Here is a 14,033-nt window from a genome sequence, read left to right as displayed (position 1 = left end):
ACTTTATCAAGCCGGAGCTGAAGCGGCGCCAATGAGGGATCTTGAGAAACAGATGGAAATTTTCTTGCTGCGTCCGAAACTGGAAATTCTCCTTGCGGGGTCACAAAGAAATTAGAAGTGGGTGGAATACGAGAGGCGCCCCCAGCGACTGGACACACGGACGATGGGCATCCACCCGCTGTTGAAGCAGACATTGACTCTCTGGAAGCGACTGCATTGTCCGCGGACATTTGGTGCCCCAAGGATGGGCACTCGGCGATCTGACGTTCCCGCTCCGAGCGGTCAAACATGGGCTCTTCTAACTTGGAATCTGGGTGCTCACGAACAGGCAAGGCTAGAGCTGCGTGCACATGTGGTGGGAGCTCGGACGATGATGGGCGCTTGGACGTTGGGAGCTCTAGAGATGAAAGCTCGGATGCCGAACGATCTACAAGTTGGCGCTTATGCACACCACTAATATACACTGGGCGCTCGTACTCTCGACGCCCATGAGCTGGACTGGCACACACTCGTTTGGGGATGGAAAGCACTTTCATACCTGAAAGGGAGCGAGAATCTCTTGTTGGCAAATCCAAAAAACTACAAGAAGGAAGAGGGCTAAGTTCTCTCTCTACCGCTCGCTTACAAGACGGGGGCGAATCTGAATCCATTGAAGCGCCCTGCCTTTTCAGTGGCCTAGATACATGGGCAAAACGGTCACTGTGTTTCTTAGATGCGGGAGAATCTGAATCACTTGAAGAAAGGGTATGGGTATCCATTTGAACACCTTTCCAATGGCATTCTTCTGCAGCCTGGGATTGGCGGACCACAGGCTTGGATGAGGCGACGACTGCTCGTGGGCCAACCCCACCGACCTCCCTTGGACTGCCAGTTTGCTTCCTCCCATGTTTGCAAGGGGAGTTTAGCAGGGACCCTGGTCTAGGAGCATCAGTGGGATGAACTCCCGCCCCCTCCACTGACACTTCACTCGACACTACACTATTAAATTTGTCCATTAGGACCTTCACAGAGTTCCCAATCTGGGAAACAGTATTAACAAGTAAATCAAATTTTTGATCTACCTGTGCTTCTAAGCTGGCAATGGCATTGGGTTCAGCAGAGTGAGAGCTAGGTACAAGAGTGACAGGAAAAGCTGGAGGACTGGAAATGGGAGGAAAAGCTGTCATAGGCATTCAAGGGATAGGCATAACATCAATATCATCCCTTGAAGAATGACCTACACTAGCGGAAGCCTTTGCTTCGGCATCCCTTGCAGAATGACCTACACTAGCAGAAGCCTTTGCTTCAGCCCTAGCTGTAGCTTTTCTAATTCGGTCACGTTGCAATTTGTCTAAGTGTGTCTGTAAAGTCTTCCAATTACCCTTCTCCCAGTCTTTACATTCGTCACAATTCAATTCAGGAGAACAAATGTTCCTTACAAGTACGACAAATGGTATGTGAGACATATTTTGCAGACGTGAGTCTAGTTTTCTAACCTTTGTTGCAGTACCTAATGCTAGACAAACTAGAGTCCGACATAATGGTAAAAATTCCAATTGAATATTATGTCGAAATTCCAACTGAATATGTCACAATCGAAGAAGTATCCAAAATTCTAGCAAAGCTAGATAACTGCGTTACCAAAATCAAAGAGTACTTCACCAAAGACGATCTCTGACCATCCGGTGAAAAAACGAAACAAGAGCTGCCAATAACTGGTGTTCAGTCATTAACCAGCAGAAACGAATTGAGCTCTTTAGCTACGTTGTACCTATTCTTCCCCGATAGTGGGCGGGGCAGCATATCTACACCAAAACAAAAGAACACTACTGCGAATGTCGAATTCTGAGCTGCCGTGTAAAGCAGAAACTATAGCTATGTAATTACTTCGTAAGTTACTTATATAAAAATCAAAATTCTTTTTCTTTATTTGTAAAATCTGTATTGTGTGAATTTTAATCTTTTTTATTTATTTTGTTCTATTGGGGATGACATGTTCACATGGTGATTTTACAAAACATAACCGCAATACAGTATACAGTAATGTTATTCCATATTTGTAATATTTACTGTATCCAATACAATCACAATCTGGAAATACTGTACATGGTGTAACCCCATTCATTTGTAAAAAATGGGACAATGTAGAGCAAGGAAATTTCTTATGAAAAACACTTGAGCAAATTATACTGTATACTTCACTTGGTACTCTGTTCAAGTTTTTTGGTTTGCTGGTGAGTCAATTTCAGAAAAGCTTATTAAGAATTACATTCACGAGCATGAAAAAACAAAAAAGATATTATTAAAATATATGAACTGGAAAAACTACATTAATCAAAATGCTGTAGCATCCTAAGTTACAGTTCTTAACTGCATTGAAACAATTGAATGAGTGCACCCCATCAGCCAATAACAAAGCCTTAACTCATGATAATACAACTTTTGCAACAATTTGCTTTTTCTAGTCAAAACTGGGGTGCATTTTCAATGCTTAAAATACATAAACTGTTTCTGTTGTGGATCACTAATACCGCTAAGAACATAAGAGAACAATCAGCTTACCAATATAACATCTGAGTTGGGAATTTCTATAACAATAAAGGGCACCTTCCTGTACGTAGTCCATCTTGTTTGTGCCCGAGTCACCGAATTCACTTCAATCACATCATACGAGAATCCATAATAATCCAAAAAGGCTCGAACTTTACAGCAAAATGGACAAGTCTGATACTGGTAGAGTGTTAATTTGAAGCCTGTTGTGTCTGTTGGACTTTGGATCTGTAATGAAGAAGTCATATATAAATGCTGTATACAGTACTAAGCTAACTTGCTATATATTACTACAGTACTAAAAAAGCATGAAAAATTCAACTTACTGTAAAAAACATAAGCAGCCTCCAAGAAATCTTTCCACAATTTCTAAAATACAGGTACTGAATAATCTTGATATTCAACATCTAAAGCATCTAAAAATAGCAAATTTTCAATGGAATTTGTACTTTTCCTAACTTACAAACCTGAGTTCTTTTAGTTTGCGAATGCGAGATGGAATGGCCGTTTAACTTTTAGACAAGGTCATTAACCACAAACCGTAGGGGGAAATCCCACCTACTTGTTGGTCTGCACTCCACCTTGCCTTTTGGTCCAGGAACTAGATTGAGGGGTGACTGAGGTGGGACGTAAACGTAAAGAACTCAGGTTTGTGTTAGGAAAAATACAAATTACTTTATACATACAGTATTTGCTTTTTTGTTCCTAAACAAATAAACCCTCATTCTTTACATAGGAGACTTACCCATTGGCAGGTGGAGGCTGGGTAAATCTCTGAACCGACTGGTAGTTCCTGCCACCTGGGATTACCTTCCTGGTCTAGTAGAGCTGAAGAAAGAATCCCACACCCCTAGCTTATTGAGCCTATGGAATGTTGCAAATGCTAGACTCTGGGTTTGCATCATTATTCCATAAAGGCTTGGATGAACCCAATAGTGTTGGAGACAATAAAACTGCTAATAAAAAACCAACAGGTTCGTTTCATTACCGATCCCTCTCTCCCTTTGTCTAAAGAGAGGGGGGGTCATGCATATTACATTCTACAAAATGATGAAAGACGGTGCTCCTGTCATATAGACTCACCTGTGATTCACTAGTCCAGTATGTGACAGCTCGCAACCTGCCTCTCTACCCTACGAGAGAGAAAGGTAAAAAAGAAAAAGGGAGGAGACCAGTCCCTCACATTCTCTCCTGCTTACTGGTCACCTTAGACGAGATATTATGTGGGGACACAACTTGTTGAGCAGCCACCACAGGACACAAGAAAAATGTCCAAGGGCTTGTGGGCAACATTCAGAAGGTAAAATGATGTGAATGTGGTCTGGCAGGACCACACCCCACCTCATAATACATGTTGAAATGACAGGTTCTTCCAGAATGTGAGACAAGGTGATGCCCCTAACCTTGAGCTCTTGCCCAGACTGTGCTTCTGTCTACCTCGTCAGACGAAGAGTACGCCCACCTGATTGTCCTCACAAGGTCTGAAAAAAGATCAAGTTCTTGGATACCTTTCTTGCTTGAGTCAGTACTAACAGAGAGTTGTTGACAATCAAACCCGAGATGCTGAGTGCCCCTAAGTAGTACCACAGCACCCTAACTGGACAAAGTAGCATCTCATCTCGATCATTACCTACCAAGTTCTCTATGGAGGGGATAAAAAATGACTCGATATGGGGTCAGTCTTTGCTACAAATCCCAGAACAAACTCGAGTGTAACAGATCCCTATCCCCTTAAGTGCTTTATATAAAAGAACAGGCCGTGAAAATCGCCTACTCTTTTCATCACAGATAGGGCAAGCAAGAAAACAGTCTTAAAGGTCAGGTCCCTTCTGATTACTCTCTCACCAGTAAGATTGTTCAAAGCTTCTCAAAAGCATTGAGGTCTCCCATGAGGTTGAGAGATCTATCCCCATCAACTGGAGGACCTGGCCAAATGGCAGCTCTATAACCCTTGACGGCTGCAACTGCGAGAAGCTTCTCTCGGTGAAGGCAGATGGGAAAATCTGCTACCTGCTGAAGAGTAGCTCTGACAGGAGAGATGTCTCATTGACAACACCAACCACAGAAGATGTCCCATTTCCCCTGGTACACTTCCACTGTGGATTTCCACAAGAATCCAATCATCTTCACTGTGCGGTGAGAAAAGCAGATTGTACCATGGGAAATCTCTCTTGGTATCTCAGGTAACAAAGCTAGCAGGTCCAAATACCATTAGGTGTGAGGCCACTTGGGAGCCATCACAGTCAACTTGAGATTTGGGGTGATCATGACCCTGTTGATCACCCGAAAAACCAGACAGAGCAGAGGGAAGGCGTGTGCTTCTAGGTTGCCCCATGGGTTCTGGAATGTCTTCCATCACCACCCATGGGTCTGATACAATTGAGCAAAACACCGGTAACTTCCTGTTCTACTGGGTTGCAAAAATATCTATCACTGGAAGGCCACAAAAATTGAATAACCTCTCCACAGTGTCTTGGTGTAGAGACAATTCTGTCCCTATCACTTGACTCTGGTGAATGAGTTTGTCTGCCATAAGGTTCTGGGACCCCGGAATGTACCTGGCTGACAGCTTCACTGAGTGCACTACTGCCTACTTGTGCACCTGCATTGCCAACTCGTGTAGCTGGTAGGAAACCAGCCCTCCCTGCTTGTCAACGTATGCCACCACCATGATGTTGTCGCTCATCAACACCATGTAGTGCCATATCGCTCAGTCCTGAAACTCTTGAAGGGCCAAATCTGCCTTGAAAAAAAAAAAAAAAAAAAATCTGCCTTGAGTTCCATGACATTGATATCGTTCTGACACTAGCAACTCACCAGTTCTTTTCTTACCTCCTCCTAGAGAGGGACTAGAAAGGAAGGTCCTTTGCCACAAACCAAAACTCTTTCATCCTCCACTGAAGAGAGCGTAGGTGAAGCTGCCCATGAGGGACCAGCTTCTCCAAGGACTTGTTCATGTCGCTACAGGAACTTCTCTCAACCTGGTGATGTGTAAGTCCGAAGGGAAAACTCGCTGCTGCTGTATCTCGGAAGACTTGCTGCTGCTGTATCTATCTCTGCATGTCTTCATACTTTACCCTCTGTTTGGGGGGTGAGACCTGATTTCTCAAGGTTGATCACCACTCCTTAGTCATGACAAAATTTGAGAAGCAACTGTGGCAAGGATCTTCCCAGGACTAGTCAATTGTCTAGGTACCTCAACAGACACATCCCGTGCGAATGGACCCAAACTGAGACCAGAGTGAACATGAGTGGACACTTGAGGAGCAGTTGTGAGCCCAAAACAAAGTGCCCTGAATAGGAACACTGTCTCCCTGAGGGTAAAGCAGAGATACTTGCGGGATGATTGATACATGGGTATTTGCAAGTTGACCAAAAGCATAAAGTTGCCCTCTCTCATGGAATCGAGTAATGATCATGCTGTTTCCATCTTGACCCGTGTCTGGTGAACAAACCGGTTCAGAAGAGAGAGGTCAATGGCCGGTCTCCAACAGTCAGTCGCCTTCTCTACAAGAAACAGATGGTTGTAAAACTCTGGCATGTGGCCACTGGGAGCTATCAGAGCTGATCTGAAATTTGTTGATCACCTGACGAATCAGACAAAAAGGAGGGAAGGCATAAGCCTCTAAAATGTCCCCTGGGTGCTGGAAAGTGTTCTCCATCGCAATCCATGGTCCAGCAAAATTGAGCAGAACATGGGTAACTTCCTGTTGTACCAGGTTACAAAGAGATCAAGGTTCAGGCTCCCCTCAACTAGAAGAGCCTCTCCGCAATGTCTTAGTGTAAGGACTATGTCCCTATCACCGGCTCTGGCGACTGAGCATGTCTGCCACCACATTCTGAAACCCCAGAATGTACCTGGCTGGCAGGTCCACTGAGTGTGCTACTGCCCATTCACACACCTGCTCTGCCAACCTGTGCAGCCAGAAGGAAACCAGTCCCCCCGCCTTGTTGGCGTATGCCACTAATGTGGCGTTGTCTCTCATCAACACCGACACCATGGAGTGCCCCATCACTTGGTCCTGAAACTCTCGCTGGCCTAAAAAGGCTGCCTTGAGTTCCAGGACATTGACGTGGAGGTGTTTGTCATTCTGGTCCCACACACCTGAAAGCAACACTTCTTCTAGGTGTGCATCCCCTCCCTAGTAAATGTGTCCGAAAAACAGAAACACCTCAGGAGGAGTGCCCAATGGCACCCCTAAAAAGAGGCTCCTGTCATCTAAATACCAAACTAGATTTCTCCTCACTTCCTCTGACAGAGGAACAGGAGAGAAAGGAGACCAATCCTTTCATCCTCCACTAATAGGAGTGGAGGTGAAGCCACCCATGAGGCCCACCTCCAATGACGACAGGTGACCCAGAACGACATCCCCTCCTGGTGGAATTGAGAATGAACAAGCCCTTTCCACCCTTGGACCAGGTCTGGTGAATCAACAGGTTCAGTGGGAGAGAGGTAGACTTCCACAGCGCCTTTCCAGAGCACTGCATTTACCACTTCCCACAAGGAGAGGTCCTTCTGCTAGCCAGAACTGAACATTTGGGACCGGACTGAATCAAGGGTGAGGGGTGATGAACTCTTGAAGGGTAGTTGATACCCTACTTGATGGGCATCCACTACCCAAGCCTCCACCCCATGATGCTGCCAAGTTGCCCAATGGCTCAATAGGCAGCCACCCCCATTAGCAGCAAGAGGGAAGAAATGCTGCCCTCCGGCATTCTCCATCCTTCTTTTACCCATGTCTCCTCCCTGAAACGGGAGGAGGGCTGAAAGGGACGCAGCTGCTCACCTTACCCTACCAAGGTAGAAGTCTGGGACTTTCTCTGACTGAAGAGGATGGGCCAGTCTGACCTGAGGATCGAGCTGCAGTGCCATGTCAAGACCTAAGGTGAACAAGTTTGTCATCTCAAAGCTTGTCCAATGTGGCCTCCCCCTACCTCTACCAAAGACGGGGGAGGATCCCAGAATCAGGAAACAGAAGAGCCATTGCTGCTAAACAGGATGGCAATGAACTCTGAGAGAATATGATATTTCCTCAGGCTAGCCAGAGGAAGTGCCTTGCATGAATGGCTGGACAGGGGGAAAATTCTCTTGCCCAAAACTAAGAGAATTCACCTGGACCAAATCCTCATCAGCGAGCCTAAAACATGACTGGTCAATAGAAACTCTGGGGTCCCTTGGGGTCCCCTAAAAGACTCAATGGTGGAAGTACGGTACATGAGAAGTTAATGTCCCTTCCTCAAGAACATTATAATGACGTATCATTCTATGATCTCTACAAAAAGCTTCGGAAACTCTGTATTTTCCATGTCCCGGGGCATAGGACCCTCATATGCCTCCAGGAATCAGTCCTTCCGAGTCACTACCTTCACAGGAGAGGAACACTCACCACAGCCCATGGCAATCTCTTGATCATTCAGGTTGATCATTCAGGCATATGTCAAGTCCCGTCCAAGTACCAGATCTGGAGCGTAGGCCTCCGTGTAATGGGCTGGGATGGAAGTGAGAACAGTCCTGGTCCCAAACCCTGAACCTGTCCAGATCCCATCTCCCAGAAAAAACTCAAAGCAGGAGGAGGAGGGAACAATTGAGGGATTGTGAGAACCCTTGCCCAGCTCATGTGAACGTGAGCAGGGGTTGTCCCACAAATATGCTCCAATCTCCTTAGAAGCCGAGGCTTCTACAAGAGAAGAATATTGAGCAAGGACTTTCGCCTTGCCCGAAAGACCAGACTGGTCGGGCTAAGCCACTGTCCCGGGACCCTTGGGCTGCTCTCTTGAAGAGTGGGAGGAGGTGAGGGAGCACCAGCATACTCTCTGTTCACCTTCTCTTGTTGGGCTGTGCCAGCAGCTGGTACCAGGTCCATAGAGCAGGGATTCTTGCCAACCCCGGTTGACAGGCTACCAGGGCCAGTACTGGAACACTGGGGGTATGGAAACCCCAGGTAGCGGTTGCACTCTGCAATGGGAGCAGCGGTACTCATGTGCTAGTGAGACCAGGCCCGGATAGGTGGGCCACTGGGGCTGGTACTGGTACACTGGGGTTTCTGAGAAACTTGGAAGTAGTTGCACCTGTGCACAAAGCAATGGGACCAGCAGTACTCACGCTAACAAGAGACAATTAGCCATCTCTGAGAAAAAGAGGGCTAGCCGCTAGAAGCTCTAAAAGACTTCCCGCAGGAAGACGAGGCAACCTTCCTCTTTCTCTGCTGGCTAGCTTTGGAAGAAGGGGGAGGAGGCGAGGGCACTTGACGACAAAGACGACAGCGAAGACAACAATGACGACTTCTTGATCTTTTCAAGTGCGGCCTTCAACAACAGCCTATAGAAAACATCACCCGAATATGATGTATACAGAAGCATTTGGGAACACATGCCCAATGACGCATGAGGGGTCACCAAGTAAGTAGAAGCAGTCCTACTGCAATCAGACACTGTGGCCATGAAGTCACCACAGTCACAATCAAAGCAGATACTGGAAGGCCCCTCATGAGTGATCGGTATCGTTAAGTTCAAAGACACTTGGCTCCCCAGAGAGGCCTAGAGAGACACTTAACTCTCTAAGGTCCTCGGCCTCCACAACACTGGAAATAGAAGTTGGGTTATTGTTTTGATTACACTCATGTCATGGTGTGACACAAAATAATGAGTGAGAATCAACCTCAATAGAGGAGGGAAACCCAAAATACATGGCCTGTCCTTCTCTGGACAACCCCTAAACCCTGCAGTTTCCTCTCAAAAAAGTGGTAAAGTGATTGAGGGTTTGTATATATACTGTATATAACAACAAACATATGGTGGGCAGAATGACAAGTGGGTGGGGTTCCCCCCCTTACTGTTGGTAGTTAACAACCTTGTCTGAAGGTTAAATGGCCGTTCCTTCTCATGTTCACAAGCTAAATCCTATGTAAAGACCTTCAGGCATGTACAGTATTTGTGTAGGAACAAAATATGAATACATTAGGCCTACTGCTTTGTTTCCAATATTGCATTTAAAAAGCATAATGAAAAAGGCCATTAAAAGAAAAATGGTAGAACTATACAGTAGCTCCGTGGCGGCAACTGCCTTCTAACTTAACTTTTTCTACAGTTTTTTGGTTGCTAATTATGAATTTACCTTTAATTTTTGGCGCTTGAGTGTAGTTAGCCTGTAATTAACCCCTGAAGTCCGTCCAACAAGGGGTTTCCATACGCAATCTTCACAAGACAGAGCACGGTTATGTCTGTTTCGAACGGTTCATATCCCATTCAGCAAGTGTAATAACTTGTTAACGTATGGGTACCCAACCACCCCCCCCAGGCCAGTACTAAACACGGCGAAGGGACATTCCATTTGACCGACAACAAACAGATGCACCGCCAGTATCAGAATCCCTAAAAGTGTTGAAAAAACCAGTTGAAAAGGTAAAAACAGGCACGGAGCTAATATATAGAATTACCAGAAAAATAACCAAACAATTTTTTATATTAAATTTTGAACTGATTTAATGATAATTCCCTCTGAACATCCCCTACAACACTCTTCAGAAGTTCATTAGTCATCCCAAAGTAATCTCAATGGATGCCATTTAAGTGTCTGTTACCTCGTTGACTTCAAAGTAGCCTTAAATAATGACATTTTATTTTGGTAAAACTGAAGACTTCTATCAGGTCCTGGTTCCCGCCATCAGAATATTTACTGCATTTTGCTTATGTTTTTGTTTATGCTTATAAGTTAGGCTGGGTAGTTTACAGTTTCGGTTGCCAGGCCACGTAACACCTGCCCGGGCTACAATAACTCCGCCAAGGTAAGTAGTTCCGCGACCCAACCCTGCTCGCGACCCGCGTGCCCCAAGATCTGACCCAGTCTCTTGCCAGTTTGCCAAGGTGTCGTCCGGCCAGTCCGCGCATCCCTCCCACGTGCAATTTGCCGCCGCAAGGACGAACGCTCTTTACCCGTATTTTGAAGCCCTTCCAAGACGTCGCCATACAAACGGATTCATCAATTACACCCGTCCCTGTTCCGCTTGTTCCAGTCGTCCAGATCACGCCAAAACCAGCCGTCCCAGCCCAAAAGCAAAGAAGAATCAAGCTGCCGTCCGATTTTTCCGATGATTCCGACTTCTACTCAGGTTAGTGTAGTTTCTTACCAATTTATGGTTATGCATTTTAGTGGCTTTCTGGGGGGGGGGTCCGGGGGTTAAAGCCCCCGGCCAGGTCAGAGCACGCTGTCTTGTTTAACGTTAGGTCGGTTTGTTCTGGTTAGGTCACGACCTTGCATTTTGGATGAATTGTGTTAGCTGACTTTACTGGGGGTCAGGGGCAAAGCCCCGGCCAGGTTAGGGCATGCCGTCCTGTGTTAGGTTAGGTTAGGTTACTTCTAGTTAGGTCAGGACCTGGCACTGTGGAAAAGGTTAGGTCTATTTGTTACGAAAATTCTGGTACACATTGGCTTCCGAATCGCTGCCATCTTGTTTGTATTCGTCTGCCAGTTTCCTAGCCGGAACCTGCTGCCACCTGGTGGTGGGTCCCGACTAGAAAACTGGCAGATGACAGTCTTGCCGACCTAGACTGTAGGTGCTCCGTTAGGCTACTAGACTAAGACCAGCAGGGGACAGTAGTAGCCTTCAGTAAGTAGAAAGACAGGACCAGGCTCCGCAGACGAAAACAAACCTAACCTTTCCTAGCATGCCATGTCCTGACCTAACTGGGCTTTACCTTCCAAACCTCACCAAGGCCAGGGCACCGTGCCCTGACGTGGCACTGCTGATCAGGTATAGCCTAGACGACACTGGTTAAGGGCAAATAGGCTTAACATGAAGGTAGACTCGCCTAGGTTACTTACCATTATAGAATAGAGATTTTAGGCCAAAGACCAAGCGCTAGGACCCAAGAGGTCATTCAGTGCTGAAACGCAAACTGACAGTAAAAAGATTTGTAAGGTGTAATAGGAGGAAAACCCCTCAGTTGCACTATGAATTGTTAAGAGAGGTGGAAAGTAAGATGGAAGAGAATATGAACGGAGGTACAGTAAAAGGAACGGAAAGGGGTAGCAGCTAGGGGCCGAAGGGACGCTGCAAAGAACCTGAAGCAATGCCTACAACGAACAACATGAGGTGCACTGATGGCACTAAGCCCTTACGGGGTTACTTACTGAACGTGCTGGCTTGAAAGCTGGAGGAGCTTCCTTCAGGGAATAATCGCCTCCCTCCGAGGGATTGGCCACAGGAGTCGTCACTTTCTTGTACAGTTCATACATATAGCCGCCACCAACCACAGCACCAATGCCAAAGCCCAGAGCGACCAGTTTCGTGTACTTTTTCCATGGCACCGATTTTGCCGGCGGGGCTTTTCGTGTCACCATAAACCTCACATTCGGTACGTATTGTAAGTCATTTCTACGAGTGGTGTTTATAAGAATTTGTGAAAAAAGTCGTTCATTCCTTTGGTATTTTAGCACTATATTCCTTACGTAAACAGACATGGCTTAGGTAAGAGAGACCCTGCCTCTTACCGCAGTCGCCGAGATAGAAATACGAATTGTTGGTGGTGCCGGAGGTGGCATGCATTTGGCTATCTCACTTACAGAGTTTCCGCCATCTTGATAAGTGCGTTTTGTAAGGTAGACTTTGCAAAACAAGGCTGTTGACTTGTATTTTCTTTACTTGTTAACAGATTTTTTTTTTAGAGTTAACAGCTTAAATCTGATTAGTTGTAAAATCCATCATTATTCAATGGAATAGACTATAGCAAAAGATAGTTGTAGAAAAATTTCAAGAAGAAAAATGCAATGTAGAATGTGGTAAGTGAAGTAAAGAGAGAAGAACTTATCGCAAAGTACTCATATCTTGATAGTGAAGTTAAACGAAAAGCAAGAAGAGATAAGAAGGGATATCAGAAAAAAACAGGTGGATAACGCCGCGTTTTCAGGGTATGACTCTGGCCACCTGCAGAATCATTAATGAAATATCCATGGAAGAAAAAAAAAAGAAGAAAGTGCCTGTCAAAAGGAAGTGATAAGTCAATGATAATATCAGAAGAAGAGGACAACGTTGAACAGAACATTTCTGAGATGAATAAGGAATGATATGGAATCATTTAATTCATGAAGTTGAATGGCGTCACGTAGGTATTGTGGCTTCAAACTGGCCGCCATCTTGCCAGGGCCCGTTTGCAGTCCCAGTGACGTTAGAGTACAGTTTGGCAAGTATATATTAAAAAAAAATATCCAACTACTGCAGCTTTCGATGTATAAAACGAATGGGTAGGGCAACCAAAGAAAAATCCAAAACGTTTCACATGCAAGTTCCACGTTCCCACTGAAATTAATTGCAAAAGAAGCTGTGACGACAGGCATGATACGTGTGACATTTACAGTCTACATAGGGCTTCCCTGCTTTTTCCTTGCATAAGAATTTCTGATTAAAAATAAATACTACCACTGTGTTTCGTTTTAGTTATACTGGGTTTTAAAAAGCTTTAGGTGCGTTTATTATTATTAGAGAATCCACAATTATAAGTTCTGTCACATAATTAGAGAATCTGCAGTTATAAGTTCTGTCATATAACTATGTAGTCACCTACACTAAAAGCTTATATTGTATTGTTGTCAAGTTATATCTGTCGGTAACATTCAGTTCAGGTGGCTGTCATGTAAGACAATACCACAAGGATTATTAAAGAAGAACTTTTTGTGTATCATTTGAATCTGCAGTTTGGATAACACAGACTAGGGTAACTTATGATTTAAATGAATGTATCATGAAGGGAATAAATAGTTCTCGGTTCATTCATAGAAGTCACTGTTCTTAGTGTTATTTTGACACAAACGTCCACCTATACTGTAGAGTACTGTACAGAGCAGTTTCGGGATCCTTTAACAGGGACAGATTAACTGAGGGGATCATAACTGTATATATATATATATATATATATATATATATATATATATATATATATATATATATATATATATATATATATATATATATATATATATATATATATATATATATATATATATATATATATACTATAAATTTCTGACTCACATCAGGATCGGACCCAGGTCTTTCAATTGAAAAGCAAGGGTGCTGTCACTAGGCCATATAAGTCATATATATATATATATATATATATATATATATATATATATATATATATATATATACATATATATATATATATATATATATATATATATATATATATATATATATATAATACATGGAAAGTTCTTCTTTAGTAGTCTCTGTAGTATTGTCTTACATAAAAGATTGAAATTATATATTGTGTATACACATATATAAAAATATATAATTTCTAAATATTATACTGGGTTATTATATAGAAGCTTACAATTGTGTAGATTTCAAATGATGGGTTGGGCACAGTATCATAACACATGGACAGATCACTTATATACTTTAGCTTTAATATGTACAGCATCACAAGCCATCTCGGCCACTTCAGTATGCAAGGAATTCGGTGTTAGCATCGCATACTTCTCCAATTTTACCAATGTTCTC

At 44.1% G+C, this 14,033-nt stretch overlaps 1 protein-coding gene across 1 annotated transcript in view; it reads right to left on the bottom strand.

Moving 5' to 3' along the window:
* Positions 1-12,334, bottom strand: part of Su(P) (prostaglandin E synthase Su(P)) — a 66,406-nt gene extending 54,072 nt beyond the window's left edge. The window contains exons 1-2 of the mRNA XM_067099510.1: positions 11,660-12,334; positions 2,542-2,757 (exon numbers count right to left, since the gene is read on the bottom strand). Of these exons, the coding sequence (XP_066955611.1) occupies positions 2,542-2,757; positions 11,660-11,989 (546 nt within the window). The 5' untranslated portion in view covers positions 11,990-12,334. The remainder of the gene's footprint in view (positions 1-2,541; positions 2,758-11,659) is intronic.
* Between the last annotated feature and the right edge of the window lie 1,699 nt (positions 12,335-14,033).

Source organism: Macrobrachium rosenbergii, chromosome 55 (assembly GCF_040412425.1).
Source record: "Macrobrachium rosenbergii isolate ZJJX-2024 chromosome 55, ASM4041242v1, whole genome shotgun sequence".
Lineage (NCBI taxonomy): Eukaryota > Metazoa > Arthropoda > Malacostraca > Decapoda > Palaemonidae > Macrobrachium > Macrobrachium rosenbergii.
Note: the sequence above shows the minus strand (reverse complement) of the source record. Positions and strands in the feature narration are given on the sequence as shown.